This window comes from Palaemon carinicauda, chromosome 1 (assembly GCF_036898095.1).
Source record: "Palaemon carinicauda isolate YSFRI2023 chromosome 1, ASM3689809v2, whole genome shotgun sequence".
In the NCBI taxonomy this organism is placed as follows: domain Eukaryota; kingdom Metazoa; phylum Arthropoda; class Malacostraca; order Decapoda; family Palaemonidae; genus Palaemon; species Palaemon carinicauda.
This window is the reverse complement of record NC_090725.1, coordinates 44,038,455-44,059,677: the sequence shown is the minus strand read 5'-3', so window position 1 is coordinate 44,059,677 and position 21,223 is coordinate 44,038,455. Positions and strand designations below refer to the sequence as shown.

The 21,223-nt window shown below is 34.4% G+C and overlaps 2 protein-coding genes across 2 annotated transcripts in view; both read right to left on the bottom strand.

Moving 5' to 3' along the window:
- Window positions 1-33: 33 nt before the first annotated feature.
- On the bottom strand, window positions 34-8,274 carry LOC137647818 (uncharacterized). The gene is made up of 8 exons (XM_068380786.1): window positions 7,255-8,274; window positions 4,484-5,645; window positions 4,071-4,149; window positions 3,700-3,783; window positions 3,286-3,377; window positions 2,771-2,990; window positions 1,953-2,042; window positions 34-1,444 (listed from the first exon to the last, which is right to left on the bottom strand). The coding sequence occupies exons 1-8, from the start codon at window positions 7,978-7,980 to the stop codon at window positions 985-987; spliced, it is 2,913 nt and encodes a 970-aa protein (XP_068236887.1). The 5' UTR covers window positions 7,981-8,274; the 3' UTR covers window positions 34-984.
- A 5,948-nt stretch (window positions 8,275-14,222) lies between these two features.
- Window positions 14,223-21,223, bottom strand: part of LOC137641456 (uncharacterized) — an 8,585-nt gene continuing 1,584 nt past the window's right edge. The window contains exons 3-9 of the mRNA XM_068374071.1: window positions 18,525-19,686; window positions 18,103-18,181; window positions 17,723-17,806; window positions 17,310-17,401; window positions 16,795-17,014; window positions 15,968-16,057; window positions 14,223-15,593 (exon numbers count right to left, since the gene is read on the bottom strand). Of these exons, the coding sequence (XP_068230172.1) occupies window positions 15,131-15,593; window positions 15,968-16,057; window positions 16,795-17,014; window positions 17,310-17,401; window positions 17,723-17,806; window positions 18,103-18,181; window positions 18,525-19,686 (2,190 nt within the window). The 3' untranslated portion in view covers window positions 14,223-15,130. The remainder of the gene's footprint in view (window positions 15,594-15,967; window positions 16,058-16,794; window positions 17,015-17,309; window positions 17,402-17,722; window positions 17,807-18,102; window positions 18,182-18,524; window positions 19,687-21,223) is intronic.

Genomic DNA, 21,223 nt, shown 5'->3' with positions numbered 1-21,223 from the left:
CTCCAAAATGGTGTAAGTAGTGAAGTAAAAAAAAACAAGAAACAAATTTATTCATATTCATATTTACAAAACATTCTCAACATATAAAACATTTTAAAAACGCAAACAGCTTCCACGTTTGTCGCCAAGAAAAGCGTAAATAAACAACTCTTATCTGACATCTCAGCATTAGGTAGAAAAATTAGAAAGAATAATTTACATCTATAAATTATTCATAATCTCCCGGTATTGATTCCCAAAAATTATAAACTCCACTTCACTTTTCATATATTGAATAACAAAATAATTGAGTACAAACAATGAACATAGTCCACGTGATGTGATAGGCAAAAAAGATAATGTTAAAAAATAATATCTGCAAAGCATTTCCTTATCAAAGATAAAAGTGTCAAAGTAATAGTTATCAAATGAACCAGATATCTTTTTCAGTTAAGCGTTGGATTCTACCGTGATACGATTTACAGGCAGGAAATCCACAAGCCAAGCAATGGAATACAATATTCTGTTACTTTAGCACCAAATGAGGCACTTTAAAGTAATGTACACTTTCCTGCAATCCCTTTAAGTGAAGGCAATAAAAAGTGGTGATACATTACAGCAATGTATTAGTAAATCATAATGCATAAATACATTATGGTCCGACCAATGTTGAAGGCAAAAGTCTTCAGATGCACAAGAATATGTTTTGTACTTCTAAGAATTGAAGGAAAGAGAATACATTCATTGGCACTTCCAATAACAGACACTTTATAATATCTGAAATAAATTTCTATTCTACATTTTGTTTCCGTGAAAAATTCCTCCAGTCTTGGATTGTAACATTAAATGTCACATATTTCAGGTAATACATAAAACTGGTCCTCATAAAAAAATATAAGAAAAAGTTAACTTCAACTAAAGTCTACATTTTGTCTGAAACATATTTGAAGCCAATGAAGATCCAGTTATATTCGGCTTTATCTTCTTCATCTTGTTTATTATCTGTTAGAAAGACGAATCTGGAGTGACCTCCGGACTTTTGGAACTTGGAAGTGATGGATCGGCAGGGGCCTGAACACTGTCTGATCCCGGAAGAGATGAATTAGAAAGGCCAATAACTCCATCATCAGTATTATCGAAGGACACAGAACTTTGGACATAGAAAGAAGAAGAAGAAGAAGAGGGAGGGTTGGATGACCGGACTGAAGTGGTGATTGTTCTGAATACCGATGAGTTCCAGAACTGACTGCTGATACTTGAAGTAAGAGAACTCATTGGTGATATTGTACGATTTACGCTATTTTGCAGCCACTTCTTCATTTTTGCTGGAAATGTTTTGGAATTTTCAAGCCATAGGAATAGCCTGGGAAACTTCTTTTTCAAATGCTTCCGTTTGTTCCTGTTTGACAGAAGAATTATGAAGAGGAAGAAACCTTGCAACGAATTGAGGGTATCAGTTAAGGCCCTGGAAAGACAAGGAAGAGAAATTGAATTCCTTCCTGACTCATTACCACCTGAACTTACTTAATCTAAAGCACCAATGACAAGCTAAGAAGCAGAACACTAACTTCCTTTGAAGAACAGCAAGAAATCAAAGATTATAATCAACATATTAAACACAGCTACGTTTATAACATATTAATATCTACATGTTTTGATATCTGTTACGGCCTGGTGTGAAAAGCTTGCGTGAATGACTAGATCGGAAATAAATATTCTACTAAGCGTTATATTTTTGGGGTTTTATATATATTTTTTCTTGAATGATCACAAATTGTGATATCTACTGATGCTCAGTTTCTAATATTTCCCAGAGATCATGGCAGCCCCTTTCATGTTCCACATTTGAGACATCGGAAATCTGTCCAAATCCTTATCATTACAGAATGTTATATTGTCAAGGGGGCAACAAATTCCAGAAAAGAGTAAATGAATAAGAAAAGAAAAGAAATATGATTGAGTCCATAACTTACCATATTTCCAAAGGAGGTATTTTCCAAGACAATATTTCTGTAACCCAGCAGGTGGCCATAAGGATAAAAATTTTCAGCTTTTGGTTGAAACTGAAAAAATAAGAATACAATTATGCCTGGATCTATTAATGCTTGTTTAACAGGATATACACTATAATTATTCCTTACTAATCTATCATACTGCTTTGCAAATATCAGAGCAACATCAACCTGTATTAAGTGAACTCATCTGAAAATAATATTTCAGGTTATGTCAATTCAAGTGTTCATGCAATACATCTCAGGACTTTTTCATCTAAAACCATAACTCACAATTGTCTTAATAACTATTTACGACTATTTCTAAACATTTAGACTGAGCATTGTAAACTAGAGTAACAAAGGTACAATTAATTCCTGATTTGATTTTATGAAATGTATTGGCAATGAAATGAGCCAAATAAATAACACTTTATATACAAACACAAATATACGGCTCCGAGACTATTTGATAAGCTCCCACGAAACCTCCAAATTATTAAAGATATTGAGGCTTTAAAGAGGAAACTGAAGACTTTCTTATTTCAACAGTGATGATTTAACAGTAAAAGAACAATGCACGATACGAAACGTTAAATACTCTGTACGAACAAGGTAAAACGACAGTGGAGGTCCTGCAGAGAGTGGGGTTCCCCTGTTGTATGGGACCGGAAAAGCAGCCATCAAAGTAAGTAAGTAGAGTATCGAGTACTTCCTGACTAACAGGAACTCAGCAAACATAAGAAGTCCCCAACATGTGAATATTTCAAATCTATTAAGTAGTTAGCAATATATCTTACTCGTGGACGTGGTCATTGATTTGTTTCGAAGGCATACAAGAATGCTTGATGCGTTGTTGTTTGATGGCCCCAGCTCCTAATTCCTTCAGGTCATTGGTGGTTTCCTCGTAGTTCCGGAGCATTATTTTGTAGTTGATGTAGGTGAGGACAAGAAACCCAGAGTTGAAGAGGAACAACACAGCGATGGGACCGTAGAAATAGAACAGGAGAGCGATGTCCTCTGAAAGAAAATAGAGCTGATGACCTTATATTGAATCCTTATAAGGACAAAAGGGGTCTTTATAGTTGACCGGTGATGTATCACCAGACTTAACCGTAGTGTGTTTAGTTATTGTTTTAATCAACGATTAACGAAATCTGAAAATAATCTCCTATAAATTATTGTGGAGAAACTAAAATTCCTAGCTGGTAATCTGAATTAATCTGTTTTTGAAAAGAAGCAAGCGAGAGATTATATTACTATTATTTATGAGGAAATTCCCTAAAGGATATTTTTCAAGAAATCTTAGTCTTACCTCTGAACCAACATCGCGAAATACCAATGTAGGGCTTAATCACACCCCAAAAATTGTCGGGGGCATAGTTCTGCATTAGATAAGTAGTCATACTGAAAAGGAAAAAAAAAAACATAGTAAAAATGTCTTCATTTCAAAATATTACATAAAACTATACAAGATTTACAATACCAATTGAAGAGATTACCAAAAGAACAAAGTCCGTAGATTAAAAGAGTGTTAAATCATGAAATTTGTGTTGTAACTCAACGGTACTTGAAATCATCTGTAATTTCGTTTTAAATTAATAGTCATGACAAATCAACTCCAAAGTCAACAAAGGCTTCACTGAAGACTTCAAATATAACTCCATTTTCATTCATTGTAAAAGGAAAATATTTTCTTATTCCAAACTGTTTATTTTCACATTCTTACCATATCAAAAAAGGTATTCCCCAGCCATACATCATGTAGTATTTATTTAGATAAAACTTGCACGGACGATAACTTTTCAATCTCCTGGAAAGACATCAAGAGTTGATAGATGAATCATCAAATGGACGAATATAATCTAAAATCTCGGGTCCAGTACACCAAGAGAATTCCATATCCTTTGATATCCTTTAAGATTTCGTATTAGTTCTCTGGACACAGGAATCTTTTTCTCATCCATATTTCATTATCTTTTAAAATCAAAGACTCCAGATTACATATATAAAATTTTACCTTTTTATTAAAGAAATGTATATGACAAAATAATCTATTACAGAAATATTTCTCAAGGTCCAATACAGATATTTTCTCACCTGATCTTCCTCCAGATCTCAAAGCACATCATATTCAGCCAGAAGAATGTTGCAAGGAATCCGAACTGCAAAGCAATGGCTGCAAAAGGAAATGTTATTTGCCATAAATCAGTACACTTCATATTTATGTTAACGTTCAATAAAGATAATTTCAAGTGAATACTATTCACTGATCACAACGAATGGCCAAAAAATACTATGTGAGGAAAGTGAACACATGAATAAAGTATCAGAAAATAAAGTCAAAACTCAAATTTCCAGTTATATTATAGATCAATATATTCAAATATTAACAATATAAACTAAAAAAAAAATAGGGAAACATTTCTGCTTGGATTATATTTTGCAGAAAGGGAAAAAGTTAGAATCTATATTTGATTAATATTCTACATTACACTTGAACTAGATCTCACCTAAGTCGAGGCAAACGCAATCAGATAATGTGTCATGAAACACGTTAACAGAGAAATTAGTGGAGTAGGCAATGGAGAGGGCTATCACGTGGCACAGCTGGTATTGGCCTCCATTTTCAAGTATTTTAGGAACCAACAGATGACAAACGATGATAATAATCAGGAAGATGAGAGAGATGACGTTACAAATGGGGAAGAGATAAGTTCGCACCTCTGACCAAAGGGAAGTTTTAGTCAGACATGCCAAGGCGCTTTGGAGTCGCTGTTCATTGTCTAGGAATGTATCCACACAGAAGTCAGTAGAAGTGAATTCTCTGTCTTTGATAATCAGATTGCCCTTCGTATCTACACTAAACCTTTCCTCCACTTTGGATACTGGTGCACATAGTGGATATCCGATTACAATATTGTAATTAGTTAATTCCCAGTCAGTAGGGGGATTAAAAGTAGAATTGAGATCTGGAACACAGCTGTAGCGATTTTTGTCCATTGAATATTCGTATTTACAACATTTTCTAAGACATGTCCCATTTGCACAAAGTTTTTTGTGTGTCTCTTTGGGATCACTGTAACAAAAGCTTGTAAAGTAGTCAACGGAACCTTTAGAATTTTTTATTCCATCAACACAGTACTCAGGACATTTGTGATATACACGTCTCTTGTCGGTGTCTCCTGGTACACAGGCATTTGCTACACCATCCGCTAATGAAACAAGATGTGATTCCTTGTGGCCTAAAGGAATGGTTATCAGTGGTTCATGTTCAGAGTTGCATTTCATTGGGCTTTCGTACTCTGTAATTTTGTCCCAATCTATACTATCAGAAAAGGGTATTGCAGAAATGGGAGGTTTAAGCACATCTGGAGTATTTGCAGCTTGGCATTTTCCCTCCTTCATTGCCTGTCCAGGAGGACAACACCTTGGAACAAAAGGGATGGGCACACAAGCCTTCATTGTCCAAGTCAGTTGACCATATTCAGCCAAGTGGTGAAAAATGCAATAATTATTAATGCGTTGTCCCTCTAGTTTTCCTGCTTCTTTGAGAAGAACTACATCACCTCGAGGTCTTATATGAAATTGATTCTTTGTGAAATTCATATAACTGTATTTGGAAGTATCACAGTTTACATCTTTTACCGTCACATTGTAGCTCGAAACATTTTCCTGAAAATGGACAAAAATAATTGTAACTACACTAAAAGTTGTCAAGAGGATAATGTACAATATTAATTTGCATCCACACATATTTTGATTGACTACTTTTTCTGGTAGATCACTATAAAAGTGAAAGATTTAGGAAAAGGCTACAAAACTTACTCTTTTATAGAAGAATAAGGAGGAACTAGTCATGAAAGATCGAGTGTAAAGAGTAGAAAGGATTAAGAAAAAAGGACACAAAACTTACTCTTTTATAGAAGAATAATGAGGAATTAGTCATAAAGGATCGAGTGCAAAGAGAAGAAATCAGTGAAAAAGTCATGACGACGACTCAGACAGTTTTAATGAAGGTTGAAGGTTAGTAGTATTAGTATAGCATCACCAATACCTTGCTGGTCACAGCCTTGTAAATTAATTCTTTATTAACGTTTGTATTATTCTCTCACCTCACTAGCTTCCCTATACACAAACAACTATTCCTTAATTATCTTAATACATAATCGATATTATATATATGTATATATATATATATATATATATATGTGTGTGTGTGTGTGTGTGTGTTTGTGTGTGTGTACATATGCATATATATATATATATGTATTCATATATATACATATATATACGTATATATATATATATATATATGTGTGTGTATATAGATATATATATATATATATATATGTATGTATGTATGCATCATTCACCTATATATACATATTTATGTATATGTTGTATATCTAGTTACAATTATATTGTATATATAGTTATAATTATATATGTACAGCATATATAGACACAAACAGTGTAAGGAGAGAGAGAGAGAGAGAGAGAGAGAGAGAGAGAGAGAGAGAGAGATTTAAAGACTTCTTTGTTTCCAAGTAAACAATTACGATAGTTGGCAATTTTCTTATATTGATTTTTATTTATTTTGTAAATAAAACTAATGTATTAATTCGACATTTTTGTGCATCATTGGTAAACGTATTTCGAAAGTGTTTGTGGAAAACCCGTAGAGTTTAAGATATCACTAACAAACATCCGTATTAATTCCATGAACCTCAATCACCTTTTATAATTACTTTAACTAAAATATATTTTCCCAAAACTATATTTCGCAAAGATTTCAGATTTAATGGAAACTGTCTCGTGTATTCGTATCAGTTTTAAACTTATTTTCAAGAATGTATGAAAAGGATGAATGATTATTAATTAGGTATTTACAAGTCAATATTTTCCTGCTTCTGATATTTTAATGCTGAAGAAAAATATATTTTGAACCACAAATATTCTTGGGAAAGACTTAAAAAAGACTTGAAAAAGACTTGAAAAAATAGAAAAGTATTGAAAAAGACTTAAAAAATTCCCCGGAGGGAAATTTCTACTTAAAAGGAATAGGCCAGCAGACGAAAAGGGCATTCGAGTCGTCTGGAATATAAACAAACTTTTCGCACAAACCTTCTTCAGAATATCCAAAAGATAGAAATCCTAAGACTTCAGAAAAGAAACTTTAGTCAACAAGGGCTTATGTACACTTCATAACTAAACACAATTTGGAAATAAGTCAAATAAAACCTGTGATTCATACAGGAAGTTATTACAATCAGCTACTGACCTCTTTTGTGTATATCCAATCCTGCTGGACTGGAATGACAATGGCACCATCGTAAACTTGGCACTTCCCATTCACATAAATTTCATTTCCTTTGCAGTAACACATCACAACGGATCCGGCCACTTGTGTTCCTCCAATATCCGGACACTTGGACAAGGGATTTTCTGTACTTCCTTCAGGGGTCAGTGCATTGGTAACATTTGGGACTTCTTTGGGAATATTATCAGGGGACACTGTCGTATTCATATCTGAGAATTCCACAGTACTTGTTTCAGGGAAAACTGTGAAATTATCTTCTGGGAATCCAGTGGCAATAATATCATGGGACACTGTGGTATTCATTTCCGGGAACTCCGTAGTACTTGTTTTAGTGGAATCAGTTTCTGGGAACATAGTGGCATTGCTTTGACGGAGCAATAAAGTATCTGTTTCGTAAAGCGAGGAATTGTTGGTGTTTGTGAAGATGGTGGCATTTGTTTCTGTAGTTAATGCAATACTGACATCATAAGATGGGTTGCGAACATCTGGATGTAGAGTGGGTGCTATATTCAACATTGGGTCATCTTCTAGTTGAGGGTTAGATGTGTAGGATGTTGTTTCTTCCTTCTCGACTCTGTGGGTGCTGACCGGGGAAGGACTGCCAGAGGAATCGGTGTTATTCGATGATGTCTGGAACGCCTCTGTCTGGAACAGAATTCCAAAGGCGAATACTGCTATCATCATCATTTTCACTTCCAGATTTTCTGCTCATTGACAACCTTCGATATAATTCGCCTCTCTTACTTGTTCCCCTTTGACAGCAAAATAATCTCTCAAGTTATATCACAATTGCTTTTATCTATAAACGTTCTAATACACATTCCATGATATTATGTGGAAATTTCTTTGACACACCAGAAATAAACTGCCGTTAGAAAAAAAAAACTTTTTTTCTTATCCGCAAACAGTAAAGTTGCATTTGCAGCCACTACACATTGAGTATGTAATAACTTTTGTTCCTTCCTACATGTCTGGCTTGTTCCAGAGGTATGGGCCAACTAGTTACCGAGACCCCAAAACCGAAGTTATAAACTAGACTCTCTAAGACGAAGAAGACCTGGATTGGTCCAACCCATTTTGGGGAGGAGCTACGATGCAATAATTTCCTAAATCTTTTCTGGCGTCAGTATCCAAATTCGTAAAACTGAATTCAATTCAATGTGGATTAGATATTGATTAATGTGAAGTTCCTATATTTCATTCCAGATATACTTAATCGGAGAGAGAGAGAGAGAGAGAGAGAGAGAGAGAGAGAGAGATGGTCTAAACTTTATACGTATTGCTTGATGTTCTTAAAAAAGATGCTGTTGCCAGTTGGAGTTCCTTACAGGGGAGTTGTAAAATCAATACGTATAAAGTTTAGACCATCTCTCTCTCTCTCTCTCTCTCTCTCTCTCTCTCTCTCTCTCTCACAGTAACAGAAGAAGCAAAACACACATACACACACACACTCACACACACACACATATATATATATATATATATATACATATATATATATGTATATATATATATATATATATATATACTGTATATACAAGTAATTCTTAGCAATTCAATTCCCAAGTATGTATATATATATATATATATATATACATATACTGTATATATTCTTTTACTGATAACCAGGAATCCAAATATTGAATACTAAACGACGGTCTTGTCCCTCTCCCCATCAAAGAAGCAGCATCCCGTTTCTTCAGGGACTTCAAGTGTCCTTTGCCCAAAAGGATTCGCGCCGAGAGACAAAAATTTCCTAGTGAGGTTTTTTTCAAGCCTAAGCAATCATGTAAAGGTGTGCGCAGGTAAAATGGAGAGCATATATACGTATGTTGATATATACAACAACAACAACAACAACAAAAGCAGCACAATAACAAGGAGAGCATCAAATCCCATGGTAATAATAATATCTATATTTCCATATTTTGTTCACAGGGTTGAAATGACACCATCAAACGTCCTTTACACACTGGGTATGTTATATCTTGCGATGGAACTGCAAATACCCGAGAGTAATCTCTAATGTATGACTGGACGAAACATTTTACATTCGGAATTAAAGAATTGAATTTATACGATTCATTAGACTTGATTATGAATCATCATAAAAACAGTCTTTGATAAAAAAAGATATTAGTAATATCATTAAGAGGAACATTCCTGGTTTTAGTGCAAAAAGATTTTGGATTTTTTACCAATATATTATTATTATCATACTTATTATTGATATTATTATTATTATTACTGTTGTTGTTATTATTATTATTATTATTATTATCATTATTACTATTAATTGCTAAGCTACAACCCTAGTTGGAAAAGCAGAATTCTATAAGCCTAGGGGCTCTAACAGGGAAAATGTCCCAGCGAGGAAAGGAAACAAGAAAAAATAAGATAATTTAAGAACAGTAACATTAAAATAAATATCTCCTATATAAACTATGAAAACTAACAAAACGAGAGGAAGAGAAATAAGATAGAACAGTGTTCCGAAGTGTACCTTCAAACAAGAGAACTCTAACCCAAAACGGTGGGAGACCATGGTACAGAGGCTATGGCACTACCCAAGACTAGAAAACAATGTTTTGATTTTGGAGTATCCTCCTAGAAGAACTGCTAACCATAGCTGAAGAGTCACTTACCAAGAGGAAAGAGTGCAATGAACAATTACAGTGCAGTAGTTAACCCCTTGAGCGAAGAAGAATTGTTTGGTAATGCCAGTGTTGCCAGGTGTATGATGAGAGAAGAGAATATGTAAGAATATACCAAACTATTCGATGGGCGTGTAAGCAAGGGGAGAATGAACTGTAACCAGAGAGAAGGATCCCATGTAGTACTGTCTGGCCAGTCAGTCAAAGGACCCCATAACTCTCTAGCTGTAGTATCTCAACGGGTGGCGGTGCCCTGGCCAACTTACTATAAATGATGAGCAGTACTCGAAGGATTGTGTCTCCAGGAATCCGGCTCCAAGAGATCCCGTCTCCAGGAGCCTCTCCTCCAGGACCCCCCCCCCCCTCCGTAAGGAGGGATGAAACTGTGTATTGATTCTCAGTTGGTGTGTTTGCTTTGAAAGAGGAATCCATTAATCACCCCCCCCCCCCCCCCAGCAATGGTGAGGGACAGAGAAACCGATGGATTAATTCCTGTCACCACAAATTTACCACACAGATCTGAGAAGATATTTCACTTAATATCATGCATTAACAAGTTTTCCAGTGATCAGTATTTTTTATAGAGAATAACTCCAGCTTATGAATGTTTCATAAACCCTATATCAAAGAATAAATTATATATTATATAATCTTAAAAATCATTCTGTATAAATCAGATTTAAAAGTTCCAAGTTATTTTTAACCACGGTTGTAAATTCTTTTGTCATTGGAATCTTATTGTAGAGACTAACAAGCGTATTTCAAAGATAGTCAACTTGAAATATGGGAGATCATAACATGGATATAAATTAAACACAACTTTAAAGAAAAACTGCTGATCAGGACAAGAAGAGTTTTCTATTACAAAAACTGTTATTTATGAACCAGTTTTTTTTTCTTTCATAGCAATCATGCCTGGTGACCCTTCGCCTTTCTGTGGTCCACGTTTCCATAAATCTACTCAAACTCATCTGAATGTTCCTTACCTTTGTTGTGGTCTATGTTTCCCACCAATCTCTCCTATCCACCTGAACGTCCATTAGCTTTGTTGTTTCCAACGTGTTCAATAATCTCCCCCACCTGTCTGATAGTCCTTTAGCATTGCTGTGGTCCACATTTCCCATTAATCTCCCCCACCTATCTGAACGTCCCTTAGATTTCCTGTGATCCGTCTTTCCAATTAATCTCCCCCACCTATCTGAACGTCCATAAGCTTTGTTGTGGTCCATGTTTTCCCATTAATCTCAACCCCCCCCCCCCTCTCTCTCTGAACGTCCTTTAACTTTGCTATGGCACATGTTTCCCATTATTCTCCCCTACCTCTCTGAACGCCTGTTAGGTTTGCTGTGATCCATATTTCCCATTAATCTCCCCCCCCCCCACAACCTTTCGGAACGTCCCTTAGATTTGCTGTGGTACATGTTTCTCATTATTCGCCCCCCCCCCCCCCCCCCACCTCTATGAACATCCATCAGCTGTGTTGTGATCCATGTTTCCCATGAATCTCTCACCCATCTAAACGTCCCTTAGGTCTGCTGTGATCAATGTTTCCAATTAATCTCTCTCACCCATTTGAACGTCTCTTAGCTTTGCAGTTGTCCACCCTTCCCGATACTCTCACCACTTCACTTCAATGAACGTCCATTACCCTTAATATGGTTAAAGTCTCCCATTCATCTCCCCCTCCCCTTCACCGAGCATTATTTAGTCTACTTTGCTCTAGTGCATATATGATATTAATCTACCCCTTCTCTCGTTTAGAGTCAACATGTTTGTGAAATGAGACAGCCGTGTACTAAATCTAGTGGTCCAACTTCACTAGGAAATTTCTGTCTCCAGAAACAGGTTGCTCTTGCTTGGTGTTGGGCTGGTGCCTTGAAGCCGGATTCGAAGAGACACGAATCATCATTTAGTCTCTTTTGTTTAGGTTTTTGGTTTTCACTGTAGAAAAGATTAAAATCATTTGGAAATCTAGAAGCTAAGAATTCTTTGCTGGTTACTGTATATATGAACCCTTAGCTTCCTGGACTATTGGTAGATGTAAAAAAGGGAGGAGGAATATGAAATGAAAAGAAAAGACAAAGCAACCTGATGTCCTGTATCGCCATTTCGAATGAAGCATTCATAGCGTCGCAAAAATTTAGATGAGATGAATTTCTAGTGTTTCTTGATAGGTGTCTACTTTGAAAGAGAAAAAATAAGAAAGAGAGAGAGAGAGAGAGAGAGAGAGAGAGAGAGAGAGAGAGAGAGAGATGGTTTACAGCCTCATTGTAGAATTTGCTCTGCTTCGTGAACAGTCCCAAGAGAAAACTTGCATTTTGATAACAGCTTCTGGTCGGCCATGGATTCAAGCCCAAATCAAACGATAGTAACCTCAGCTTCGACTTGGTGCAAACAATCATTAGTTAAAAATAGGCTCGAAAAATTGAATAAATTCATCGAATATAATAGCAAACTTCCTATAAATACTAGTGTACTCGACCCACCAAAAGTGAGTGCTAAATGTTCAGATAGATATATACACACACACGCACGCATGTACAGAAACAGATTCAACTCTCTCCACTCCCAATACTTTCCTAACTACCTCTCGGGGTAACCCCTCTGACCAGTGAATGACCATTCCTTCCCTCTCCCACCCACCCCTAACCGAGGTACAAGAAGGACAGAGTAGTCTTACAATTGGTAATGCCACTTAGTATGACAAATATATATATATATATATATATATGTATGTATATATATACATACATATATACCCACATACATATATATATATATATATATATACAGTATATGTGAGTGTGTGTCTATGTATAAGTCCTGAAAATCCAGGCAATATTGTGTTCAGCAGAAATAAATTTCACATTGATACTAAACCAAAGAGAATCATATACATATAAACACACACATATACACACACAAACACACACACACACACACACACATATATATATATATATATATATATGTATGTATACACCCACAAAGAATTCTTAGGTTCTCGATTCCAAAATCTTGTCAATTTTTTTCACTAAAGATAACAAATGCAAATATTGAATGTTAAATGAAGATGGCGTCCCTTAACAACCGGCTTCAAGGAACCAGTTCTAGACTAATCCACAAATCTGAATCTTCAGGAACTTTAAGTGACGTTCACCTTCGAGCAGTGATGAGGAGAGACAAAAATTTCATAGTGAGGTTCCTCACATTGATTTTGTATTCGGTTTTCTCCTTTCCCCAAATATGCTGGCTGTAGAAATCTATCATAAAATGACTTTGTTTGAATTGAATATGAATCCAAAATTAATCTCCTGGATCATAACAAAGCAAAAATTAAGATATTAACAATAAATCACATGTAAGGTTTGAGGATAACAATCCTTGACAATCCTATGAACAAGGATTTCATATCAGGACTGAACCAGAAGGGGAGTTGCTTTTCTTTCCACTCACTTATTTGTATTTATCTAAATTTATATTCATTAGTTTCATCACCGAAATATTAATATTAATTGCGTATGCATTTTCACAGGATTGCTTGAATGCATGATGCAATGTCTGAGATTATATAAATTGCATATATTCTTCATGGTCTCGTTTGAGGGCACGAAGAGCACATATAACTTTATCTTAATATCTATCGAAGCTTCCACTGATGACAGTGGCTAAAGGGTTTCTATAAATGTGTATATTTACAATATAACAAAAACCTTACCAATTTCCAGGTTCCAGCGACGGAAGATGATTGCTGCACACCTTCTGTCGTCTGTTATAAGGGATTCATTAAAGATAATAGTGTGCTTAGCATCAGTTGCATTCTTCCAGAAGTGGGTAGATGGGAACATTTTGTCTTATGGCAATTGCAGGTTATTTTAGCTACATGTTATGTTTTGCCATAATGTGATCTCCAAAAAGGTTAACGTGGATTTAAAGTCTTCCTGTGGGTAGACTGTTCACAGAATTTGATCTCCAGAAATTCCTAGGTGGATCTAAAATCTTCCTGTGGATAAACTGTTCACAGATATTGATCTAGAAAAAGGCATGTCTGGGAAATTCTAATGGACAGACTAACTGACACTACAGAAGTTGCATCAGAAAAGACAAAATTATTCTAATCTTATGCAGTCACAGATGTTCGTCATATTTGAAAAATTAAGCTCCAGAATGGTGTAAGGAGTGAAGAGTTAAAAAAAAAAAAAGACAAAAAAGAAATTTATTCATATTCATATTCACAAAACATTCCCAACATATAAAACATTTTGAAAGCGCAAAGGAAAGCGTAAATAAACAACTCCTACCTGACATCTTAGCATTAGGTAATAAATTAGAAAGCATAATCTACAACTATAAATTACTCATAATCTCCCGGTATTGATTCCCAAAAATTATAAACTCCACTTCACTTTACAAATATGGAATAACAAAATAATTTAGTAAAAACACTGAACGTAGTCCGCGTGATTTGATAAGCAAAAAAAGGTGTAAAATAATGGTAAAAAGTAATATCTGCAAAGCATTTCCTTGTCAAGGATAAGTGTCAAAGTAATAGTTATCAAATGAATGAAATATCTTTTTCAGTTAAGCGTTGGATTCTACGTGATACGAAAAGAGTCTGACATTTCATGGAAGATGGAAATACCAGATAAGACACATGTGGATTTACAGGCAGGAAATCCACAAGCCAAGTAATGCAATATAATACTGTCACTTTAGCGCCAAATGAGGTACTTTAAAAGTAATGTACACTTTAGTACAATACATTTAAGTGCAGGCAATAAGAAGTGGTGATACATTACTCAAATATACTAGTAAATCATAATGCATAAATACATTATGGTCCGACCAATGTTGAAGGCCTTTGCCTTCAGATACACAAGACTATGTTTTGTACGTCTAAGAATTGAAGGAAAGAGAATACATTCACTGGCACTTCTAATAACAGACACTTTATAATATCTGAAATAAATTTCTACTCTACATTTTGTTTCCTTGAAAAAGTCCTCCAGTCTTGGATTGTAACATTAAATGTCACATATTTCAGGTAATACATAAAACTGCTCTTCATAAAAGAATATGAGAAAAAGTTAACTTCAACTAAAGTTTACATTTTTCTGAAACATATTTGAAGCCAAACAAGAACCAGTTATATACGGCTTTATCTTCATTTTGTTTAATATCTGTTAGAAAGACGAATCTTGAGTGACCTCTGGACTTTTGGAACTTCGAAGTGATGGACCGGCCGGGGCCTGAACACTGTCTGATCCCGGAAGAGATGAATGAGAAAGGCAAATAACTCCATCATCAGGATTATCGAAGGACACAGAACTTTGGACATAGAAAGAAGAAGAAGAAGAAGAAGAGGGAGTGTTGGATGACCGGACTGAAGTGGTGATTGTTCTGAATACTGATGAGTTCGAGAACTGACTGCTGATACTTGAAGTAAGAGAACTCATTGGTGATATTATACGATTTACGCTATTTTGCAGCCACTTCTTCATATTCGCTGGAAATGTTTTGGAATTTTCAAGCCATAGGAATAGCCTAAGAAACTTCATCTTCAAATGCTTCCGTTTATTGCTGTTTGACAGAAGAATTATGAAGAGGAAGAAACCTTGCAACGAATTGAGGGTCTCAGTTAAGGCCCTGGAAAGACAAGGAAGAGAAATTGAATTCCTTCGTGACTCATTACCACCTGAACTTACTTAATATAAAGCACCAATGAAAAGCTAAGACGCAGAACACTAACTTCCTTTGAAAAACAGCAAGAAATAAAAGATTATAATTAACATATTAAACACAGCTACGTTTATAACATATTTATATCTACATGTTTTGATATCTGTTATGGTCTGGTGTGAAAAGCTTGCACGAATGACTAGATCGGAAATAAGTAGTCTACTAAAGTGTTATATTTTTCGGATTTTAATTATATTTATTATTGAATTATCACAAATTGTTATATCTACTGATGCTCAGTTTCTAATATTTCAAGAATGATAATTGAGTTCATAACTTACCGTAGTTCCGAAAGAGGTATTTTCCAAGACAATATTTCTGAACCCCAGCAGGTGACCATGAGGATAAAGATTTTCAGCTTTTGGTTTAACCTTAAAAAGAAAATTAGAATATAATTATTTCTGGATCTATTTATGTTTGTGTAACAGCATATACACTATAATTATTTCTTACTAATTTATCATATTGCATTGCAAATAGCAGAGAAACATCAACCTGTCTTGGGTTACAGACATAATATTTCAGGTTATGTCAATACAAGTGTTCATGCAATACATCTCAGGATTTTCTCAGCTTAAACCATTACTCCCAAATGTCTTTATAACCATTTACGACTATTTCTAAACACCAAGACTGAACACTGTAAACTAGAGTGTAACAAAGGGACAATTAAATATTCATTTATTTCTAAAAAATACATTGGCAATGAAATGAACCAAATTAAATAACAGTTTATATACAAACATAAATATGCGGCCCCGAAACTATAATAAGCTCCCACGAAATATCTGAATAATTGAAGACGTTGAGGCTTTCAAGAGTAAACTGAAGACTTTCTTATTTCAACAGCCATACAACTGTGACGATTTAACAGTAAATGAACAATGCACGATATGAAACATTAAATACTCTGAACGAACAAGGTAAAACGACAGTGGAGGTCCTGTAGAGAGTGGGGTTCCCCTGCTGTATGGGACGGGAAAAGCAGCCATCAAAGTAAGTAAGTAGAGTATCGAGTACTTCCTGACTAACAGGAACTCAGCAAACATAAGAAGTCCCCAACATGTGAAGATTTCAAGTCCATTGAGTAGTTAACAATATGTCTTACTCGTGGACGTGGTCAGTGACCTGTCTCCAAGGAATACAAGAAGGCTTGATGCGTTGCTCTCTGATGGCCCCAGCTCCTAATTCCTTCAGGTCATTGGCGGTTTCCTCGTAGTTCCGGAGCATTATTTTGTAGTTGATGTAGGTAAGGACGAGAAACACAGAGTTGAAGAGGAACAACACAACGATGGGGCCATGTAAATAGACCAGGAGAGCGATGTCCTCTGAAAGAAAGTAGAGCTGATGACCTTATAGTGAATCCTTATAAGGACAAAAAGGGTCTTTATAGTTGACCGGTGATATATCACCAGACTCAACAGTAGTGTGTTTAGGTATTGTTTTAATCAACGATTAACGATATCTGAAAGTAATCTCCTATCAATGGTTCTGGAGAAACTTAAATTCCTAGCTGGGAGTCTGAATTAACCTGTTTTTGAAAAGAAGCAAGCGAGAGATTAGATTACTGCTATTTATAAGGAAATTCTTTGAAGGAGATTTTTCAAGAAATCTTAGTCTCACCTCTGAACAAATTTTCCCAAATATCAATGCGGTCCGTAATGACACCACAAAAATCTATAAAGGTACATTTCTCCGTTAGAATGGTAGTCACACTGAAAAGGAAAAAAAAAACATAATAAAAATATCTTCATTTCAAAATATTACGTAAAACTATACAAAATTTACAATACCAATTGAAGAGAATACTAAAAGAACAAAGTCCGTAGATTAAAAGATTGTCATATCATGAAATTTGTGCTGTAACTCAACGGTACTTGAAATCATCTGTAATTTTGTTTTAAATTAATAGTCATGACAAATCAACTCCAAAGTCAACAAAGGCTTCAATGAAGACTTCAAATATAACTCCATTTTCTTTCGTTGTAAAAGGAAAATATTTTCTTATTCTAAACAGTTTGTCTTTACATTCTTACCATAATAAAGAGGGTATTCCCCAGCCATACATCATGTAGTATTTATCTGGATAAGACTTGCACGGACGATAACTTTTCAATCTCCTGGAAAGACATCAAGAGTTGATAGATGAATCATCAAATGGACGAATATAATCTAAAATCTTGGGTCCAGTACACAAAGAGTATTTCATATCCTTTGATATCCTTTGGTATCCTTTAAGATTTCATATTAGTTCCCTGGACAGAGGAGTCTTTTTCTCATCCATATTTCCTTATCTTTTAACATAAAGGCTCCAGATTCTATATATAGAATTTCACCTTTTTATTAAAGAAATGTATTTAACAAAATAATCAATTACGGAAATATCTCTCAAGATCCAATGCATATATTTTCTTACCTGATCTTCCTCCAGATCTCAAAGCACATCACATTCAGCCAGAAGAATGTTGCTAGGAATCCGAACAGATGAGCATAGACTGTAAAATGAAATATTATTTGCTATAATGCATTACACTTCACAATCTATATTACGGCTCAATAAAGATAATTTTTAGTGAATACTATTCACTGATCCCGACAAATGGCTAAAAAGTAATATGAAAGGAAAGTGAACATAGATAAAGTATCAGGAAATATAGTAAAAAAAAATTCAAATTTCCAGTTATATTAAAGATCAATATATTCAAATATTAACAATATAAACTAAAAGAAAAAAGAAAATAGGGAAACATTTCTGCTCGGATTATATTTTGCAGAAAGGGAAAAAGTTAGAGTCTATATTTGAATAAGAGTCTAGATTACACTTGAACTAGATCTCACCTAAGTTAAAACAAACGCTATCAGATAATGTGTCATGGAACACGTTAACAGAGAAATTAGTGGCGTAAGCAATAGAGAGGACTATCACGTAGCACAGTTGGTGCAGGCCTCCATTTGCAAGTAATCTAGGAACCAACAGATGACAAACGATGATAATCATCAGGAAGATGAGAGAGAGGACAAAACAAATGGGGAAGAGATAAGTTCGCACCTCTGACCAAAGGGAAGTTTTAGTCCGACATGCCAAGGCTCTTTGGTGTCGCTGTTCATTGTCTAGGAATGTATCCACACAGAAGTCAGTAGAAGTGAATTCTCTGTCTTTGAGAATCAGATTGCCTTTCGTGTCTACCCTAACCGTATCCACCACTCTGCATGCATATGTGTATAGTGGCCTTCCGATTACAATATTGTAATTAATTAATTCCATGTCAGTAGAAGGAGTAAAAGTAGAATTGGGATCTGGAACACAGATGTAGCTATTAAAGTCCATTGAATATCCAGATTTACAACATTTTCTAAGACATATCCTATTTGTACAAAGAGTTTCGTGTGTGTATTTTGGATCACTGGAACAAAAGCTTGTAAAGTAGTCAACAGAACCTTCAGAATTTTTTATTCCATCAACACAGTAGTCAGGACATTTAAGATATGCACGATTCCTGCGAGAGTAGCCTGGTGCCCAACCATATTCTACACCATCAGCTAATGAAATAAGATGTGATTGCATGTGGCCTAAAGGAATGGTTATCGGTGGTTCATATTCAGAGTCACATTTCCTTGGGCTTTCGTACTCCGTAATATTGTCCCAATCTATACTATCAGAAAAGGGTTTTGCAAAAATCGGAGGTTTAAGCACATCTGGAGTATTTGCAGCTTGGCATTTCCCCTCCTTCATTGCCTGTCCAGGAGGACAACACCTTGGAACAGAAGGTATGGGCACACAAGCCTTCATTGTCCAAGTCAGTTGATCATACTCATCCAAGTGGTGAAAAATGCAATAGTTATTGATGCGTTGTCCTTCTAGTTTTCCAGATTCTTTGAGAAGAACTATATCACCTCGAGGTCTTATTTGAAATTGATTCTTTGTGAAATTCATATAACTGTATTTGGAAGTATCACAGTTTACATCTTTTACCGTCACATTGTAGCTCGACACATTTTCCTGAAAATGGACAAAAATAATTGTAACTACACTAAAAGTTGTCAAGAGGAAAATGTTCAATATTAACATGTATCCACACATATCTTGATTGTCTACTTTTCTAGTAGATCACTAACAAAGTGAAAGGATTAAGAAAAAGTTCACAAAACTTACTGTTTTACAGAAGAATAAGGAGGAACTAGTCATGTAAGAACAAGTGCAAAGAGGAGAAATCAACTGCTTGAGCAGATGCTACTGAATGATTAAACAATGTAAAAATCATGACGACGACTCAGATAGTTTTACTGAAGGTTGAAGGTTAGTAGTAATAGTGAATTCTATCACCTCACTAGCTTCCCTATACACACACAACTATTCCTTAATACATAATCGATATTGTGTGTGTATATATATATATATATATATATATATATATATATATATATATATATATATATATATATATATATATATATATATATATATATATATATATATATATATATATATATATATATATATATATTTATATATATTATATATATATATGTGTGTTTGCAAATATATGTATATACAGTATACATATATATATATATATATATATATATATATATATATATATATATATATATATATATATATTATATATAAAATATATACAAAAATATGTATACCCTGTATATGTGTGTGCACAAATATTTATATATTAATAAATATTTGCATAATTATATATATATATACATATATATATATACATATATATATATATATATATATATATACATACATATATATACATATATATATATATATATGTATGTATATGTAATACACACACACATATATATATGTATATATATATATATATATATATATATATATATATATATATATATATATATATATAATATATGTATGTATATATATACACCGTATATACAATATATACATGAACATGTATATATAGGTGTGCAAAAATATTCATATTTCAATAAATATTTGCAAAATTATCTATCTATTTGTGAGAGAGAGAGAGAGAGAGAGAGAGAGAGAGAGAGAGAGAGAGAGAGAGAGAGAGAGAGAGAGAGAGAGAGAGATAATGATAGTTGGTAATTTTTAATAATAATTTTTGTTTTTTTTTTTTGTATATAATACGAATCTATTAGTTCTACATTTTTTTTTCACTTTAATTGTTCAGTGGCCACTTTCCTCTTGGTAAGGGTTGAAGAGACTCTTTAGCTATGGTAAGCCGCTCTTCTAGGAGAAGGACACTCCAAAATCAAACCATTGTTCTTTGGTCTAGGGTAGTGCCATTACCTTTGTACCATGGTCTTCTTCTGTCTTGGGTTACAGTTCTCTTGCTTGAGGGTATAACCAGGCACACAATTCTATCTTATTTCTCTTCCTCTTGATTGGATTTTTTTTTTATAGTTTATATAAGAAATATTTATTTTAATGTTGTTACTTCTCATGAATTATTTTACTTTTCCTTGTTTCCTTTTGTCACTGGGCTATTTTCCTCTTGGAGCCCCAGGGCTTATAGCATCGTGCTTTCCCG